Below are 19825 nucleotides of genomic sequence, written 5' to 3' on the forward strand. Positions count from 1 at the left end.
CATATGACCAAACTGCACCTGAGCTAGAGCTGCTACTAATTAATAAGATTCTTTTTTCTGGCTCCACAGAAGTGAACCACGTTGTATTATGAAAAAGGTAGAGAGTGGCAATTGAAGCGATGTCCTTTATGTACTACTTAGCTTTCAGTGCACCAAGTAGAGCATAAAAATCCAACAGGGAGGCTGCATGTCTGTGTGAGGCACAATCACACTCTGCAGCTTACCACAGTCAGCTGGAAACCAACTGCATGCATTAGGCCTGGACGGCAATAGTTTAAAAATATCTGAGGGTTTGCATCTCGCAGCCGAGATTCAAAACTGCTCGTGCCATCACTGACCGAACAAATGTAATGTGAAACAGAAAGTGCAATAACAGAACAGGTGGGCACCTCAGGAACCCATTTCACCCTTGAAATGAGTTGTGTGCTTGTGTCACAGTGCAGTAGCACCGATCCCATTTTCCTGTCTTTGGCTGGTTGCTGAACCCCACGGTAATCCCTGTCTATTGTATATTACCTCATATGTAATGCACATCTTAATGAACAATTTACAGTCAACAAATATATGTGTAGTAGTAGCTTCATGTAACTTTTAAACTAACAGTGTGTTGTCTCAAGTACTTTTCTTTCCCAATTAGGAAGCGCATGATTAGTGGCGAGGACCTTTTTATACCATCATGGTAGTGTTAGAAATAGATAGGGGAGGGCTCCTCTCGCTGTCTCTGTCCCTCTCTTTCCCCTCCTCTCTCTTGCTCCATTATTCAGTCAACAGACATTTTGGGATCGATCGGGCACAGCAACACGGCCTGGCGGATGAAACATGTCCTCTCTAGGTACACAATGATAAATAAAGCACTGCGAGCCACAGCATTGTACCGCTGCAGGGTTGAGAGGGGTGAAATGAAAACAAAAAAAAACAAAAACAGATGGAGCGAAATCAGAAGGGCAAACAAAGGTATAGGTAGAGAAGTAAACAGAGTATAAAATGCAGATGTTATAGATGCAGCCGTCTCTGGATAGTGGGATCTGCGTAGGTGGGAACATAAAGGACAGTATTGAAATATTTCACCCACTCACACATTAAGGTGATAATTCATTATTATGCATAGCAGTGGAGCAGACTCCTTTGTAACATGATGTGCACTCCGGTGTGGTGTCAAGTCTCATTCTAAGACGTCTTTGATGGTGTGGCACAGAGTGAAGCTGCAATATTTATTGTTTCCATGACAGCCTTGATGATGTCTGATCCATTTTGTCAGCGGCGTCTTGAAGTGTGGTGGGTAGTTGCAAACGAACAGAAACAAAAGGCTCATTTTCACCTTCCACGTGGCTCCACGCGGAGAGCTAAAACTGTGTGTGCAGACAGGCCTCTTGTTATATTTTTGTCAATTCAAATAGCTTCTTTTAACATGCTCCTGGTTCAGTTTAACCCCACTTCTGCAAGTCTGCTGATATAGATGTCAAAAGTGAAGCTGCTCTTTGTATGCGTCTGTAGGTTCTACTCTTCACCGTACAGCATCTCCACCAACCGGATGATTGCTCAGACGTCAATCACACCCTTCATTGCTGCCTCTCCTGTCTCCACATATCAGGTAGGTGGATCCTCTCAGAATATTGATGGGTTAGACGAAGGCCGCTGTCGTACTTTCCATGTTTGCAGGTATGTGAGGTTCTGGTAGGGTTTGCGTGACATCAATTTTGTCATCTAAGTAAGTTCTGCACAGGCATTCCTGTCGATGTCTGTGTCGAGCCCAAAATGGATGTTGCAAACATGCCAACTGTGCTACAAGGGCCTAAACGCACCTGCTCGGCAAAAGTGCACAGAATATGTAGATGTTGTCCTCATGCACATGTTTAAAGGAGTCCTCCCAATCAATAACCCCAGTGGTAATGTATCCCCAGTTGGCCATGTGTACATCTGCGTGGGAGTGTAATCAAAGCTTAAGCTTTAAGGGCATGTTAAAGACTCTATCATTGTTCCAGAAATTAGCAGGAAAATCCTTAACAGTGTCAGACAAGCTACTTGACACCAGTAATGAATACTCATTATGCATAATTCACTGTAAAAGGCACTTTATTTAACTGTTTAGAAAACGGAATACATCATATTACTCGTTACTTTACTTTTATTACTCACCCAACCTCCATCATCTGGAAGTTAAACAACCCCAAATCCTCCACACCTATGATCTTCCATTTAACACAAGTAGAGATAGAAAACAAGACATTGTAGTTTAACAAGAAGGAAGGATTTAGCTAAGCCTTGGTGACTGCACACAGCTCTCCAAATTCCTGACCTCCATTGCACATTTCACATGGCATTCTACTCTGTGATTTCAAAATGATTCTGAAAAAAGTGATCACATTATTGTAACGCATTACAGAGCAAACTGAGCGATGTGTTACTCTGTAACGCTTCTATGCTGTCTAGTAAATGACAGAAATGGGTTTAGATTAATAACTCTAATTTTTTTCATTACTTTCCAAATCCAAGATGCATCTGGAAATTCTGTTGTCTTGCATTACAGAGCACACACGCTTCTGACTTGGCAAACTTGCTGTCCAGTCATCAGATTTACCAAAGCAGCCAATGTACTGAGTGAATGCATGAATACATGGTTCTACATGACAGCCCATTGGCATATAGTGACACTTTAATAGCATTTTCTGAGCACCCACGATGCAAAAATTTGGACCCCAACTTTAGGGTAGCTGTTGAAAATGAAGGTCTGAATAAAACTAGAACAATTTGGAGTGGTACAAGCCTGCTGAAAAGGTGCAGCTTCAGTCAAATGACATACAGGGACTGTAGCAAAAGTCTCCTACTTTTGTAAAATAAGAACCTTTGGATAATGAAAAAATTATAAATGCTTGGTCATTTAGACGGGATAATGCTGATCTATTCAAGTCTGTAGGAGGCTGATTAACAGAATGCCAGTTTTTCAACATGTAAAGTAGAGCAGTCATCATTACTTTAGTTAGAGAATAGTAGTTGCAGGAATGTCAGATAGTGATTTAAAAATTGCACTGTGTTTGTGTTTGCTAACATTGCAGGTGTCTACACAGATCGTGTGCACTCATGAGTAACCAGGATGGCAGTATTTATCATGTGTATATGGGGATATGCATGACCAGATTTCTCTGTGTTTCATGTAAATCCCAAATAAGCCTCATAACTGGGATATTCATGTCCATGTAAACACGCTCATTGTTAGTTCTGGTCTTTTCATGGGATTTGCTGGAAGAAAGAAAGCCACAGAATAACAGTCGCTTCATCTTGAATGAAGTTAACAGTAATCTTTCAATATTATTAATATTTTAAATGTGTCCCATCCACAGTAGTGGTTTTTGAATGTATTGAATGATATGAACAATTTCTGCTGTTGTCACAGTGTAATCCTTGATAAAGCATGCAGAGGTTGTCATTCCTCAAGACACAGAAATAGAGTTATCAGCTCTTTTCATTCGAGACCATTCTTGGTGTAGCGATGATAAAATGCAGGTTGATGTTGCAGCACTCCTCCCATTGATCTTTCATTCTTAGCCACAAATGCTTCTTTTATCTCTCTGTTCCCATGTGTCGCATCCTCCCTCTTCCACACTCACAAACCATACCAAGTCAAGTCAGAGCTGCTTAGCATTGTAGCTGCAGTTCTTTGAGAGCCTCACTCAGTAATTGATTCTGAGTTTGTCAAACACATAGATTTTAAAACAAACACCAGTCCTCCCCCACTAGCATGAGATACTGCTGTAAATGAGAGAGACAAATGGAAAGCCACACCTTCAGCAGTGCAGAATTCACAGTCACATCCTGCTTCTCTGAGGATAAACAAGAAGAAATTAACGTGTCTTGCATTACTTTAACACGCAGACATAAGTGAGCAAACAGACATGTACGTGCACACCGATCAGCAACAGCATTAAACCTAGAGATGTGCTGATCCAATCTCAAACATCAGGATTGGCTTTGCTGAGCACAAACCTAAGCCTGATCCTTTGTTAACATCCGCTTTCACAATGTTGTATCTTATCGGCAGCATTATCAATCAGTAATCAATACTGAGTACAGTGGTCTTTTGTCCTGTGGTGATCTGCCGTTTCTGATGATACATGCAGCAAAAGCAATACTATTATGTTTGCCTCTGTAAAGAAAAGCAATGACCTAAGTAATCCCAGCTTGTGCCAAATACATGAGCAGTGACCGGAGACCATTAAGCGTCACAGAAGTCTTTTTAATGATGCTAGCTAAGCCCCCACAATGCTCTCTACTTGCCGAGGCCCCTCCCCAGGTTACTACATTATTAAACAGTAAGATGCTCCTACAGCTAATAGTACATTTTCAGACTTTCATGTTCCTCATCTTCTGTTGTATTTGTTGATATATTATTATATCTTATTATGTTATATCAGTAATTAATTGCTTAGTCGTTAATCATTAAAATGTGTGGAGTGTGAAACTATTTTACACTTACAAACAAAAGCAATTCAACAGCCCCTTATAATATTTCATGAGGTGGTAGTAACAGCATTGCATTCAGTGTTACCAATTTGATGCACTACCTAATAAAAGGAAACACCAAATGGAATCATGCTGGATGAGAAATACATTGCTGTTGTAGAGAAAACAGGTTTTCGCTGTTATTTGGAGCTTTCTCAAAATTAAATTTCGGACAGTGCCCTCCAGAAAGTTCGTAACCACCAACTAACACTAAGAAACCGCTCAGAAATGCTTTTTTTTCCTCAATGCTTTGCAGGGCTATGTAGGTGTCAAGCGTCTACACTGGATTAATTTGGAAAACTTTAATTTTCTCTGTGTCAGCAGATAGCAAATATTAAATTAATTAGATCGGGGACAAAATAAGTCGATCAGGACATTAGAACCATCGGATCATTTTCCTACTGGGAGAGGCTGCTGCTATGTCGGGCTGTGCTTGATCCGGAGCAATGTTGAAGTGCTCAGTACATGTCAAAGTAACATCTACATAAAAGTTTCTCAGCAGGCCTTTGCGCTGTATCCACATGCTCAGTGTCAGTGGTTTTAATGTTGTGGCTGACCGGTCTGTTATTGCCTGAGAGTATACATGTGTACTATATCTTCCATGTAACAAAGGGGCCTTCAGGGACTTGTTTCTCCTCATGTTAGGGTTGAGCAGTCCTCAGCAGGACAAGATGAAAGTAGTGATTTGTTTCCAAGACAGGCTTTGATGATGAAACCTTCACTACGAAGCAGTAATTGTTAGACTGTTTTGCTCTCTGTGGTCTTCATATCCTCCTATAATTACAACATAACATACAGTATAGTGGACCCTCAGTTACTGCTGTGATATTCTTTAAGACATGCTGCCGCAGGGACTGAGGCTCTGAAATGGGCTTGTAAAGACTTGTGCTAATGATTCATTTTCTTTCTTCTCTTCTTTGGTTTTCTCATTTTCACTCCCTTCCTGTCATTCTGTCTTGCAATTGTCCTCCTTTATGCTGTCTCCTTCTCAATTCCTTACCCACTTCTAACTATCTTCTTTTTGATCTTCCCTTTCCTCTCATCTCTTCCTGACCTCCCTTCTGCATCCTCCTACTCATGCCCGTCCCCTCCTTCTTTAATTACTTTATTTTTCTTGTCCTTCCCTTTGTCCTGCTCTCCATCCCTCTTCTTTCTATATACTTCGTCATCTCTGATCTTGCTGTCGTCACCTCTGCTTCGGCTTCTCCTCCTTTACTCTTCACAGGTCCAGAGTACATCTTGGATGCCACATCAACAGTATGTTATGCAACCTACAGTAAGTTTATCAACCAGCCTTTCCTTTTTTGTGTCATGTGTTAGTATTTCCCAGTGGAGTCATTCTCTCTTTCTCCAACCCTTTTCACTGACTGTTTTTATACCACATTCCTGCTTGTCATATTTGGGTGTAAGAAAGTCTCAGTGTTTATTCCTTGTGTCACTTCTGAGTCTGAGCATTTGAAAACTTTCAAAATGTGCTGAATATTTACTTTTGTGAATGTCAGTGAAACTGCCATATGTACATGTTTATGTATCCATATTTATATATTCTATTTTCTCTCTCATCAAATTAATCTTTAGTTTAATAGAAACAAAAATCATTTGATAGCACTGACAATATGACACTAGCAAATCCTTGAAGGACAAATGAGTGACTGAATCACTGAGATTGCAAAAAGCCATGCAATAAAATGATATTCAGATTTCCAACAAGTGTATTTTATAAGAGCCAAACTTCGGTCAGACCAATAAAAAAATATATAGCCCTACATCTCAGCCCTCCTCTGCTGAATCAGCCTGTGAACAGCCTCCTCCAAGCAGCTGAACACCTCAGGGAAGCCAACGCTAAAATCTATAATAGAAGGTTGCTCCCTGCTGGTCTGAAATGAAACTGCAAGGTACCAAAAAACAGGCCTCCCGTTTTAACATTATGGATATTAATAATGTGTGATCAGATTCATACAGTGAAACATATACTAGCTTTATCAAAATATCAGTGCACAATACTGCCAGAATACATTATAACCCACTGCAGAAGTAGACAAATCTGCTTGGTGTCTGGTTTGAAGCATCAGCACATCTGTTAGTTTTCAGTTACAGTGTGAAAAGCACAAACAGATGCACACGCACACACACACACACACACACACACACACACACACACACACACACACACACACACACACACACACACACACACACACACACACACACACACACACACACACAACTTTGACTGAAACACAACTGCTACAACACACCCACATATATTCACGTGTACAGTCACATATGCAATGTCGACTCTGAGTGTAGGTGTACAGTCAATACACACTATAAACCTACACTCACCCACAAATCCTCCTCTCTGTTTTCCTACTCTCTGAAACACGAACGTAACCTTGATGCACACTTCAAGGTTTTTGCCTCCTTTCATCCAGAGACCGTATACAGCTATAGGAGCAAGCGATGGAGCCCACACAGGCTTCACTCTAATGCAAAGCCTGGATCTGAGTCAGTAACAACTTCTAGCAAACAGTATAAAATCTCTGCACCTTCGTCCAGAGTGCTGTCTTTAATTAGCGGAAGGAGTGAGGTGCAGTGTTGCTCTGTCTGGCCTCAGCAGTTCAATCCTGCTCACAAGTTGATTACTTCTCAGTGCAGCCGGGCCGGTGGATTAGAAAATCATAGGCAGGGTAGATTCATGTTACAGTAACCTTGAAAGTGCTTGAGATGAAAATAAACTTTAATCACCTCTTAAACATTTATTCAGTTGTAGTTCACAGTTCCCTTATCAGTCATTTTTACATTAACTGTAAAAAAAAGTTGAAATAGCCTGTAAAAGAAGCATTTAACATTTACACATGAGGGTTTTAATTGCCCTGAAAATGCCCCACTGTTCTGTCAATCAGGAAATGAAGGCATCAATAGAGAAAAGTGCACAACACAGTAGGAATTTTAGTGATCGTGACCATAAAGCCTTCAGTCACACTACATTAAGTCGACAGCTATGATGACACCGTCTCCTTCTAGTGTTTCCGTAATGAAGGAATACTTTTTATAGTACAGCAGGCTCCTGTCCTTTAGGTATTTTTCTAGATAATAAAGTCAGCTTCACCTACCAAGAGACAATAGTCAAGACAGATGTTATCATTGAGATTTCTATCATGTTGGTGGGTTGGTTTCCTGCCAGCCTCGATGTTTTATACCTGTAAAATTCAGTTATGCACCATTGAAATTGTCCGCTGCAGGGGTGGTTAAAGATAGAGGCAGCACAGATATGGTACATCAGCCATGCACCGAGGAATTGTAACGAACACAGCAGTTAAACATGTTCAAAATTCTGTCGCTTCCTCGCTGTTGTTCTCTCTTCCTATCTGTTTTCCTCTTTGTGTCTATCTGGCAAATCCTAAACACATTCTGTTGTCATATCTGATTAAAATTATGTCTGTGAGAGTGGATAATGCCCGTCTGTAAATGTGTTTTCAAACAAATGTCCCATCTAATTATTTGGCAGGCCGCTTGATATGACTTCCTAAGACTTGGGAGAAGACGGAGAGCGAGAGAAGGGGAGAGAGAATGAGGGTTTGGAGAAATAGAAAATAGATAAATAAGAGAACTTGACAGAGAGAGGACAGGGGAGAGAGGCTGGTGCAGGGGAAGGAGAGGAAAGAAGGGATTACAAAGAATAAATCAAGAACAAAGCAGAGAAAACAACTGCTGCAAAAGCATGTCTGGGCTGTGTGCGCCTGTTCCCCAGCCTTGTCTCTGCATAGTCAAAATCCCTGTTAGACAACAAAGGCGAAGGCTAGTCATTGTATTTCCTGGATACAGAAGAGCTTGGCAAATTAAAGCTGCATCGGGGAGGGAGACTGAGAGAGACACAGTGGCTTAATTCTGTTCCTATGGCAGCAGAGGCTTCCTCACTGCTGCACCGCAGTTAATAACTGGTAACTTTGATTAATGTTGTGCACTCACTGACACATTTGGGTTGACGCACACGTGCGCGGCCCCGTTAATCACTCAGTCAACAGTCCATCATACAGTTTGAGATTTACAAGCCTCTGACTCTGTATTTATTAGTCTCAAATACAAATAGACGGACAGTTAGTAAAGAAATGAATGGCTCTTATTAAAAGGTTAAAATGAGAGAGCTAAAACCAGTGGAGGAATAAAGCTCCATCTACACGAACTCACACAACTGTATTTACACGCAGCGCAAGTACACACTCTCAGACTAATTCAGACACACTCACATTAAACACACCTATACACACAGTGGAGTGCCGTAAGGATGTGCGTTTCCGAGCCTTGGTGGAATGCCCAGATTACTTGAACTCCCTGTCTTTACATCTTAATTAGTGAGAGGATGTCTTTGTGCATAATTACTCACAAATCCCCCTACAGGAAATGAATGCATTACCCTAACCATGCATAGCAAGAAAGACAAGGAAGGCGGCTTATTGGGGAGGGCTGTAATAAGACATCCGAAGAATTGGGATTTTAGATCTTCCTGAGTTAAAATGCCATGTTAAACCCATTTGAGGAGACAAAGGGGGCTGAAGAATGCTGGAAGAAAGCACAGTTCACTACGTATCTGAGCCTGCATGTAGTGCACAACACTCAGGTTTTTCTTTGTTTCTTTTTTAATGCTGAGACCCTGCGTGTGCAGAACTGTCACCCGTGCATGCCTGAGGGTGCGTGTTTAGAGACTGCAACCGTGCAGTACTTGTGTTTCTGCTTTGTGTAGTCCTGTAAAACCCCGTGTGCTCTTGAGTTGCAAATAAATGAATGTATAAATAAATAAAGCCGAGACAGAGAAAGAGGGTGTGGCTTCAGTTTGGAAAATCAAGTTGTGGGATTTTACAAACAGCTGCACTTCAGAGCACACTACCTAAGAGAGAACAAATTATGCCGCTTCGCATTCTTTGCATGCTCACATACATAGAGCTGCTGTCAGAAAAGCAGCAGTTAGTGGGTTTCTCAATAAATGGGTGTCATTATCACTAATACAGTGTGTTTGATGCTGCACAGTGCCTGCAGCATTCAGCTAGTCAGCTTCTCTTCTCTAATGGAAAAGTGACAGGAAAAGACAGGGAGGAGAAGAAGAGGGAGTTCAAAGTTGAGGCAGATTTTGGATGTGTTTTTTTTTCTTCTCCTGTCCTCAGGCAAAAGATAACTGTCTGTCTTGTGTACTCAGTTACTGCTTAGCCCAGGAAAATGTCTGATGCACTGAAAACATTTAAGACACACACTAACTCTACAACATGCAATTAAATTCGTCTCACAACAGCTGGAGCATAGTGACCGCATGCAGACACATGCAGAGATAGTAAATTTAACACTTGTACAGCTATAAATCAGAGCAGACAGTTAGCCATCGTGGGTTTCCTTTTTCTTTATGCAGCTTTCTCTCAGCGTGGAAACCTGCTGTGAGATTGGATTAAGCGAGAGAAAGAGTAGAGGAGGATAAGAAGTCATTAAAAGGGAGAACGTATTATTTAGATGGATGAATAGCTCGGGTATTAGCTAGATTCTGGCTGGTAAATTTACCTGCCTGAGCCAAAGCTTTGTGTGGGTTTGTGAGTAGATCTGTTGATGCTTCAGTGTGTGGATGGAGATGTACAATATGCGTGTGCATTTATCGCTCATTCGCTTGTGATGCTGAGTACAGTGCATTTCTGCTGATTTGTTCTTCAAACTGATCTCTCTGTGAAGGCAACAGTCAGGAGAGGGAGCACTCAACTGTTCTTTAGACAAGTAAATTTACGTTTCACCTGTCCAGGCATAAAATAAATCTCTAGTTTGGAAAAAAAAAAGATTTTACCTTGTAGTAAAACCCTATTTGTTTTGTTGTGTGCCAGTTTCGCCAGCTATTTGTTTTGTGAAATGACATTCAGAGGTGTATTTATACACTTTTTTGACTGATATATTATTCTTTTAATTGACATTTTAGTTGTACTCTCCTCTTAAAGCTATTTTCATTTGATCCTGGATTGGAAAGTGCTTCCTAAAGTCTATTTCAAAATGAGCTCTATCAATTAATCATCGATCATCCCGATGTTTAATAATAAGTGAGATATTACTGATGTTGATTACTGATGTTCTATAAATAACTACAGCTGTCACATGTACCGGTAAGAGCATTTCTGCATCCGTTTTTGGATCACTGGGGAACTGGAATTGAAGTTTGTGTACGAGTTTCCACAATGATTGAGATTTAAACAAAACAAAAAAAGACATGGCTTCATAAATTTGATGAAAAGAATTCAAATACGTGTCTTACTCCTACATTCTTTCTAATAGCCAGCAGGGGGAGACTAATCAAGCTGCAAAAGAAGAAAAGGACTGCTTCTCCTTTGATCTGTTACCTCAGTAACCATTTTCCTAATGGATTTATGCCATATTTACTATTTTCAAGACTTTTTGAATACTATTTCTGAATTGTGATCAAATTTAGATGAAAATAGATGATAAAGCAGGGTGTTTTATTATCGTATCAGCACTCGCTCTTTACATCCATTTTCTAAAGCGCAAGATGTAAAAGATGTCAGAGTGTATCAGTGCCACTGGCGGGAGTACACCACAATTCTCTAGGTTGGTCCTTAGATGATGTCACTGTTACAAAGTAAAGTGTATCATAAGCTACACACTGATCAGCCCAAGCGTTCGAACCACTGATGGGTGAAGTAAATGCAATCTGAACTATTCTACTGGTAAACCTTGGGTTCTGGCATTCATCTCATGTTACTTCTACACATACCAGCTACCTAAACACTGTTCCAGACCAACTCCACAGGCACTGCAAAAACTGCTAAGAAACAACCAAAGTAATACGATGAAGAGCAGAAGGCATTGACCTGACCAGCAAACTCCCCAGATCTTGATCTGAGCAAGCATCCGTGGAATGAGCAGAAACAAAGCAGATTTATGGAGGCCCTCAACCCCAAAGCCCAGAGGATCCACTGCTAGCATCCAGATTCCAGACACCACAGGACACCCACAGAGGTTCCTCATCCATACTTTGGCAGGTTAAAGTGGTTTTGGCGGCAAGACACCTGCATAATATTAGGCAGGTGGTATTATTGTTGGGCTGAACATTGATTAGTGATACAGTGAATTATAAAGCTGCTAACATGCTCTCACTGGCATATCTTACCTGTCAGCAAAACTGAGTTGCCCCCAGCTGATGCAGCAACACATGACCCCTTCCTCATTCTCTCTTTGACTTGTACTATGCAGCTGAAAGTTATTTTTTTGCTTGATGCTTTCCCTGCACGCTTGGGTTAGCTGCAGAACCTGAAGGAACTTTGCCGTCACTGTCCTTCTAAGAAAATTCCAAATCTGAGAAATACTTGGATCAACTCCTGATGGGTTGATGTTCTTCAAAAATAGTTCACTTACTATTTTTGCTGTGTGCCTGTGTCTTCCTGTGAAGCCTGCAGGACATATGGATCTTAACTTATAGATTCTCAAATGCGAACAACTCAGACATCCTGTATGCGATCAAAGCAGCACTAGAAATAGCTCGAGCTTTCATCACTTGGTATGTGTTTGCTTATATGTGCTTGTGTTGCTGCGAGGTTCCCTGTGAAACCCTGCAGATACAGAGCTGCTATGACAACCGGCAGACAGCTGGGCCTGAGCCTAAAGTGCCACAATTTAATACCTGTGTTCTTCTAACATCCTGTCTCAACATGTAGCTGTGGAGGTGCTGACTGCTCTCTGGAGCAATACTGACACATATCCACTGATGCTGTCTGTGCTCATGGGAAGTGTAGGCTGGTTAAACAGCGATCACAAATGAGCTGTGTTTACCGCTGCAGGGACGTTGCCAGGCATCTCAGCACACAGTGTGAGGAGTCTCCTATTAAATCTTTACAGAGCTGTTGAGGCTGTAGCAGAGCTGTACTGGAGAAGTAGCTCAGCGTATCAAGGTGTTAGGCTGCATCAAAGCCCTTCACTTTGAGGAGATTTACAGTAAAAGCCTGTCTGCGCCATTCACCAGCATGTTCTGTCAAGCCTGCCTAGCAAGCCGGCTGACTGGTTGAATTTCCATGTACAAAGTCAGACCATTTGCAGTCATCAAATTTAACTAAGTTGGAAGTCGAAACAACCTTTTCTAGCTCAGTGTTTCTGTCTTAAACATTTCTTCTTGACTTGCGTAGCTTAAAAGACATACTTTTTCCCACTGCAGTGAACACACAGACACATTTTTTGGTGTGATAATTCACAGTTTGGGCTGTCTTTACTTGAATGCTGTTTCGTAATACATTTAAAGAAGTACAGTTGCTTCAAAATATGTTTTTGCACACTTTATTTTTCCGTAGATGTCATTTTCATTTGACTAAACTGACATTTCTGCTCACTCAGTAACTCACAATAACAATGTAAACGTATGATTTTAGAATGTTTGCAAATTTGGACCTCCTAAAAAATGATTATCTCAATTACAAAAATATGCTTCAATTTATCACTTTGTAAAAACCCCTTTGGTAGGTGCTAGCTTCAGATCTTATTGTGTAAGTCTCTAGAAGCTCCTCACACCATGATTTGGGCAGCTTATCAACTTATATTCTATCAGATTGAATAGAAAGTGTCTGAACTGCCATTTTCAGGTCTGTCCATAGATGCACTGTGGAGTAGAAGTCTGGGCTTTGACTGGGCAACTCAAGAACACTTACAGACTTTTTTTTCTGAAGCCACTCCAGTGTTGGTTTATATGCTTCAGAATATTGTCACAGTGAAAGGTGAACTGTCGCCCCTGACTCTATGCTCTGGAGAAGGATTTATGAACCTCTCTGTATTTGCGTGCATTCAACCTTCCCTCACCTGTTTAGTCTTTATGTGTCAGCTAATGAGGAGAACCCGCATAGCATGATGCTGCCACCACCATGCTTGACTATAGAAGACGTGATGAAAAGCAGTAACTTCACTCCGAGCTCTCTCCAAATGTCCAGCGTCCTCATCCAGATCTGCAGGTTGTCATTCCAAGTTGTTGAGTGTCAGCTGAAGGGAAGCAGTTTATCATTCTAAAATTAATCCTACAACACAAGAAAGTGTGCATAATGGGGCATATGAACACTTTATGAATCAATTGTTTTCATTTTAAAAATGTTATAGTTTTCTTTCTTACCAAAAGATTGATTCCACTGTCATATTCAAAGGAAAAAATACTAGGTTGCAACCATAAACCCAGTTAGCTTGACTTAGAGCACAGTATTGCAATAACATATCCCAGTATGCTAATTAGTGAACTTCTATTACTTTTCAATTCTGTTAAGCTAACCATCTAGCTAACATTCTGCATTAGTGATATCAGTTTTTTCACTGAAGTCTCAGCAAGAAAGTGATTTTTATTTATTGTTATTTATCAAAATGTCAAACCCCATCCCTTCAGATTTTTGTTCACTCTTACCCAGCCCAAGTTTTACCTGCAAATCCCCCCCATTGTTTGTAAAAGCTTAGTTTGAGGTTTTTAGTTTAGTTTTAGCTTAAGATCATTTCTTCATTTACCTGGCTGATTTTTCTTCTAACTTTCATGTTCCTTTCACTTCAGTTTCCCTTTCCCTTCTCTTACTGAAACTGGCTCCACTGGTTGTTTGTCGTTTAATGCTTAATGACTGGTAGAACCATTTAGTCGCTGTAACCTGCCTGGTCATGTGTCTTTCTTCCCGCCTCAGGGTGCTGTGATCACCCCAGCCGCCGCCATCGAGCCCAGTTTGTCCCTTCACCCCTCCAGTGTAATGGCTCCTCTCACCCAGCAGATGAACCACCTGTCTCTGGGCCCCACCGGCGCCGTAAGTCTCCTCTTTATCCTCTCCAGCTCATCTTGCTCTGCATGCTTGTTTATCTTTGGACCAGTAATATATTCAATATAATTAGCCTGTAGAGATTTCAATGACCTTGTCAGAGCAAAAGACACATTGCAAAGCTGGAAAATGTCCCGTTCTGTTTAAAGTCTGAAATGGGCACTGACCTTGGGACACAGCTGGATGAAGTAATGTTCTTGTCAAATGAAAAATATATCAATGTCTTCTTTTTTTTGAGTACTTTTAAGATTATTCTTTGAGACATGTTCTTGAGTTGTTGTGTTGTTTTGTTTTTTGTTTTGCTGCTTTTTTATTACTTCTGAAACACAGCTGAAGTAGTTGCAGCACTCTCATCCTAGGTGGTGCTTTTAATCCAGATATTTTGGAGGACATATCATTGTTCCTATATTATATTACCGTACTGTCTTTGCCCCTCCCTCTGCCTCTGCAGTACATGCCTGCTGCAGCGACTGCTCCTATGCAAGGAACCTACATTCCCCAGTACACTGCAGTGCCTGCCTCTGCCATCACAGTGGACGTAAGGACTAAAACAAGCTCTTTACCAAATTCAGTCAGTAAACCATTGAGGGCAAAAAGGGGTTTCATTAATTATTACAATAAGTGAAAAGTTGCAAAACGAATGTCAGATTGTGTGTAGAACTAATTTTACACCATAACCTCTCATATTCTGTCTCTGACATTAGATGGACTCTACTAAAGTGTTGATGTAGTTTAAAATTGCTGTGCTCTTATTAAATGAAAACTGCAAATTTGTGAAAGTATTCTCTGAAACATCGGTGTCACTTAGCATTTGACGCTTTGTATAGCTCAGGAAGAGAATTAATTTATGCCAAACTCCCAGAGGCCAGTTTCATAAGTTCTTACTAAAATTAGCATCAATTAAATGGAGCCTGTCTGACGCAGTTGAACCTATCACCTCTAAAAAATGGAGAGTGAATTTATGTCTTTCGTAAATTGCTGGAGCACTCTGTATCTCAGTGTTATGGGGAAATGAAGAGTCCTCAGTTTACCTTCCTGGTCCGCAGCTGCAAGTTTGAAATTAAACCGTGTAGTGACATAAGACTTCATATCTGATGTTGTTTCTGTAACTTTGTGGTCAGGGCGTGGTGACAGACCCTTCTCCGCAGACAGCTGCCCCCTCCTCACAGGACACCAGCGGGCAGCAGCCTTTATCAATGGAGAACACAGGAGATCATGCCACAGCCTACTCTTACCAGCAGACTAAGTGAGTGCAAAGAGTAGAAGTCTGTATATATTTTTTTTTCCCCACAGTCTCCTTTTGCAGCTGCTACAGATAGATAGAGATATTGCTGTGCAGTATCAGCTGCATTGCAGGTTTTATCCAAGTTTTGTTCCACTGCTTTACATTCACAAAGACAGTAGCAACAGTTCTATTGAATTGTAGGGCAAATAGAAAGAAAAATGGACGCCAAAGTGAGATTCTGACAGTAAGCAAAACATTATGGGATAGCTTAGATAAGAGATGCATGTTTCTTTTTGGTAGAGTTGTCAGGTCAAACAGAAAGAAGCTATTCTAAATACAACTAAATAAAGTAATTTGTAAATGATAAGTTTACAGTCTGTCTACAAACAAATTGCTCATAAGGACACTGAAACAGATTTTGCTCGCTGTAAAAGGTTAATATCATCCTGGAAAATCCATTCTTGATGCATTTTCAGTGTATATTGCACTTTATTTTATGCAAAGTACATCTGAAGTTAATATAGTAAGCAATATAGTATATATAGTTTAAAGCTATCACCTTTTTAGTACAAAATTTCCTCTTCCTGCAAGGATTGGGAACTTTCCCCAACACATATGCTGGAATTAAGAAGGGATGTTTCTGTGTCCAGTTTGAACAACAGGTTCTGAAAAATAGTATTTATTCATGAACTGACTTGAAAAACAATCAGTCTGTTCCTTAAAAGATTCCTTCATAAGGGCATGCATCATTAAATATACCATTAATCTCTTCATGAAATGTGTTTAATTCACTGTGTATGACTGTTGTAAGATCTGTCTAATACTTCTGATTATAAATGATGATGAAAGGACAAAAGTGTACATAGAAAGGCTCCCTTCTATTTCTGTCTTTCTTGGTCTTTATCTTGTTTTTCTGCCTTCTCGATAACATGTTGGTGGTTTCCTTTACACATAGCTGCATAGAAAATGTTGCTTGGAAATAGTAACCTTGTCCACAGTTTCTTCAGTTGCCCCTTTTTCACTGACTATTCTGTCTTCTTTAGATAAGATTGGTAGGAATCATCGCTGCATTGCCTTCAAAAGGACTGCACTGAGGCGCTGGAGACACCGAGAGAATCAAAACGAAACGGGACTAAAAATCAGAGGTGACATGGACAACACTGAGGAGAGAATGCTTCCACTGTGCACAGGCACCAAATAAAAGACAAAATGAAGAAAAAAATCAATTATCTTTCTTACCTGTTTGAACCAAGAAAAAGACAGAAGACTAAACAAATGATGGTTTGCTGAACTAGAGGACAATGAAATCAATCGCAGTCTGCAACTTTGACTTTATCATTTTTCACCTTGAGACTGAACTTTGCCTCCAAAGGAAAAAGAGAAGACATAGACTGAAATCTAAACTCAACCAATAAGCTGTACAGAAAAAAAGAACATTTGAATGTGCAGGTAGATTTTCAGACCTTTTTATTAAAAAAAATAAAAATAAAAAAAGAAGGAAGCCAGGCTGTCTTCCTTTGATATTAAGCTACATTATTTTCATTCTTTTTATTATTTGAGTAGTTTTCTAGAATATCAATGTTTTCGTAAATCTTTATTGCCTTAATTTTCTCAAAGTTTGGGAAAAGTTTCCATAGTGTTGAAATTGTTAAAAAAAAAACTGAGTGGTTGAATGATATGAGAGGTTTCTGAGAGCCTCAGAGATTAAATCTAAAAAGCTATCTGTACAGGATTTTAAAAAAAAAGGTTGTATTTGTATGAAAATGATTTTAAATTATGTGGTGCAGTGCAGCTGATGTTGGTTGGTTAGAAAAAAAAAATCTTTAATGCGACTTGTGGAAGGGTCAAGCCACTGCTTCCTGGAAAGCGCAGTTTAGTTTAATCATAGGATAAAACGTTCTGTCTCTCCACCTCATTTGTACTTTTCAGTTGTCTAGTTTTTGATTGCTTTTTGAAAGGTCTTTGCTTTGCCTGCTTTGCTTGTCTCACTGCAAAAAGAAAAGAAAAAAAAAGAAACTTTTCTGACTTTGACAAAAAAAGCAGAAAAAAAAAACGCTAGGATTTTTAAATGTGCAAAAAGCAATAGTTTTAGTAAAACTGTTGACAGTTTCTCGAGTCTTTCTTAACTGTTGAACAAACGCAGCCTACAGGTGGCATATTTTATACCAAAGATGAAGAAACTAGGTAGTGAAGAGATCTTCCTTGTGTTGCTTTTTCTTTATTTTTTCACTCGAACTTTTTCCTTGCTTGTCATGCTGTCGATGTGTGAGATGAGAACATGCAGTAGGTCTTTTAACACAATTGCCTCAACCGGGTGAGATGTTTTGTTTGTCATGTGACGCTGATCTAAAGCGGCCCCGTTACATCTGCTGAGAGATCTGAAACCCTGTGGAACATTGGTGTGCACTTTCCAAACTTACACTCGACTCCATCCTCCTCAGGCTGCATTGACCGACCTTCCATCCTAAATGCCAACACTGGGACGCGAACACTCATGATCACTGCTTCCCAAAATGCTCTAGATTTCTTCATTGCATTTCAAAATGCATAATCCATGCAGCAAACTGTTTCATGTCGCTGTCTTGCCAAACACAAGCCACTGAGCAGGTCATTGATCTCTGTGAGAGGAAAGGGCATTTATGTAGAGCAAAATCATTTCAGCTTACGTATATTCTACTAAAAAGATAAGGAGATTTTGTTTTTTTGTTTTTTTTGCTGCCTTTTTTTGTCTTTTTTGAGAACTGATTATGATGTGTGAGCTGCTAAACACTTTTCAGTATTGGGGATTGAGGTCGTCTTGTGTTGGGTGTCCAGAAGGGCAGTAAGTGACCATTTTCAGCCAGGGTGAAGGTAAAATGAATAGGAACCTGCATTATTGAGTGCATCAGCTGAGAGCAAAATACAAAAACAAAACAAAAAAAGGAAATGCTATATTGACTCTAAGTGGCTGACACTGGTTCTGAGGTCACACCCTCGAAGAGCCGCCCACCTGACCCTCCACCAATGAAAGGAAGCTAATGGAGACAGACGGACATAGAAAACGCGTGGTTCAACCAAAATCAAGCAGATACAAACCTCTAGTGGAAAATAAATTATTGAAATGAGAGCGAGAGAGAGAAAGAGAGTAGAGAAAAGCGAGAACAAAAGTAATATTTATGAGATCTTTTTTTGTACAGGTGTGTAAAAGAAGATGCAACAGAAATAACTTTGATGATGCTATTTTTTTATTTGCTTGGTCACATGCCTCCCATGTCTTTCAAATTGTGATTTTGAGAGTGTCTGTAGAACCAGTGGATATTGCTGTAGTTTCAAATGTACCTTTTTGTTTTTTTTGTTTGTTTTTTTGTTTTTTGTTTTCTTTTTAGACAAAACTTTCAATAAAAAATATTTCAAACAGTCAATATTCACCTTGTGTATTCTGCAGGTGCAACTCTGGAGGTTACCACTAGAGAGCACTGTTGTTATTTGAATAAGTGAAAGGTTTAAGTGTGTATGTGTACTGTTTGAAGATGTCTCCAGGGATTTTGTGCTGATAAATGTGGTATTTAGATCTAGAGGCATATTAGTACCTTCACTTTGCCTCTGCTGGTAAATGAAATAGTTTAAAAGAAGTAGTCACTCTGTTTTATTTTTAGGTTACTATTAAATTATTATGCCAAGCTCACGGAAATTTGTCAGTAAGCCAGGCTGTGAAGCAACAAGAACAAAAGATGCAGTTAGAAGATCATCTTTTATATACCTACTGAATAGAAGGATATTATTTCTACAAAAGGAGAAACAAAAAGCCATGCATCAAATGAAAATCGTGCATTATTTTCTCCACTGCAGTGATAACAGTATTAACTGAGAATGCTGTCCAAGGAGAGTCTGATGTGAAAACACTCACATAGCTGTTATTCAGTTAGATTTCCTCGTATACATATTCCTGTTTTTACTACATAATGGAATGATTCCTTTCATATATATTACTGCCACAAGGAAAGGGCAATACAATGTCAGAAAAAGTAACATAATATATGACGTGTGTTTTACACACAGCTCCAACAGGAATCCAGATTCATTGCTCTCAGTCACGACTGAAGGTAGGTGGTCTCAGGTTTTCTCACTTCCAAGACTGACAAAAATGGAATCAATACCAAAAAAAACTGAAATAAAATCTAATACTGTAATCAAAGTTTTACATCTATGGAAACATATCGATAACTCTGTCGTCCAAGGCTGCATGTTGATGTAATCAATTGTCTTTATTTCCATGAAAAATAGTTATATAGAGGTTATCAGTGTGGACATTTCTTAA

General features: G+C 39.8%; 1 protein-coding gene across 7 annotated transcripts in view; it reads left to right on the forward strand.

The window, feature by feature from the left end:
• Positions 1 to 18929, forward strand: part of LOC110958594 (RNA-binding motif, single-stranded-interacting protein 3) — a 134160-nt gene extending 115231 nt beyond the window's left edge. For 6 of the 7 annotated variants that reach the window (XM_051957003.1, XM_051957004.1, XM_022205195.2 and 3 more), the window contains 6 exons: positions 1495 to 1591; positions 5723 to 5773; positions 14175 to 14291; positions 14755 to 14841; positions 15425 to 15549; positions 16572 to 18929. In XM_051957003.1, coding sequence (XP_051812963.1) covers positions 1495 to 1591; positions 5723 to 5773; positions 14175 to 14291; positions 14755 to 14841; positions 15425 to 15549; positions 16572 to 16575 — 481 coding nt within the window. In that variant the 3' untranslated portion in view covers positions 16576 to 18929. Of the gene's footprint in view, positions 1 to 1494; positions 1592 to 5722; positions 5774 to 14174; positions 14292 to 14754; positions 14842 to 15424; positions 15554 to 16571 lie in introns of those variants that run through there. The other variant, XM_051957005.1, reaches the window with a different exon arrangement.
• Positions 18930 to 19825: the final 896 nt, after the last annotated feature.

The sequence above is a fragment of the Acanthochromis polyacanthus genome, chromosome 12, assembly GCF_021347895.1.
Source record: "Acanthochromis polyacanthus isolate Apoly-LR-REF ecotype Palm Island chromosome 12, KAUST_Apoly_ChrSc, whole genome shotgun sequence".
Taxonomy (NCBI): Eukaryota; Metazoa; Chordata; class Actinopteri; family Pomacentridae; genus Acanthochromis; species Acanthochromis polyacanthus.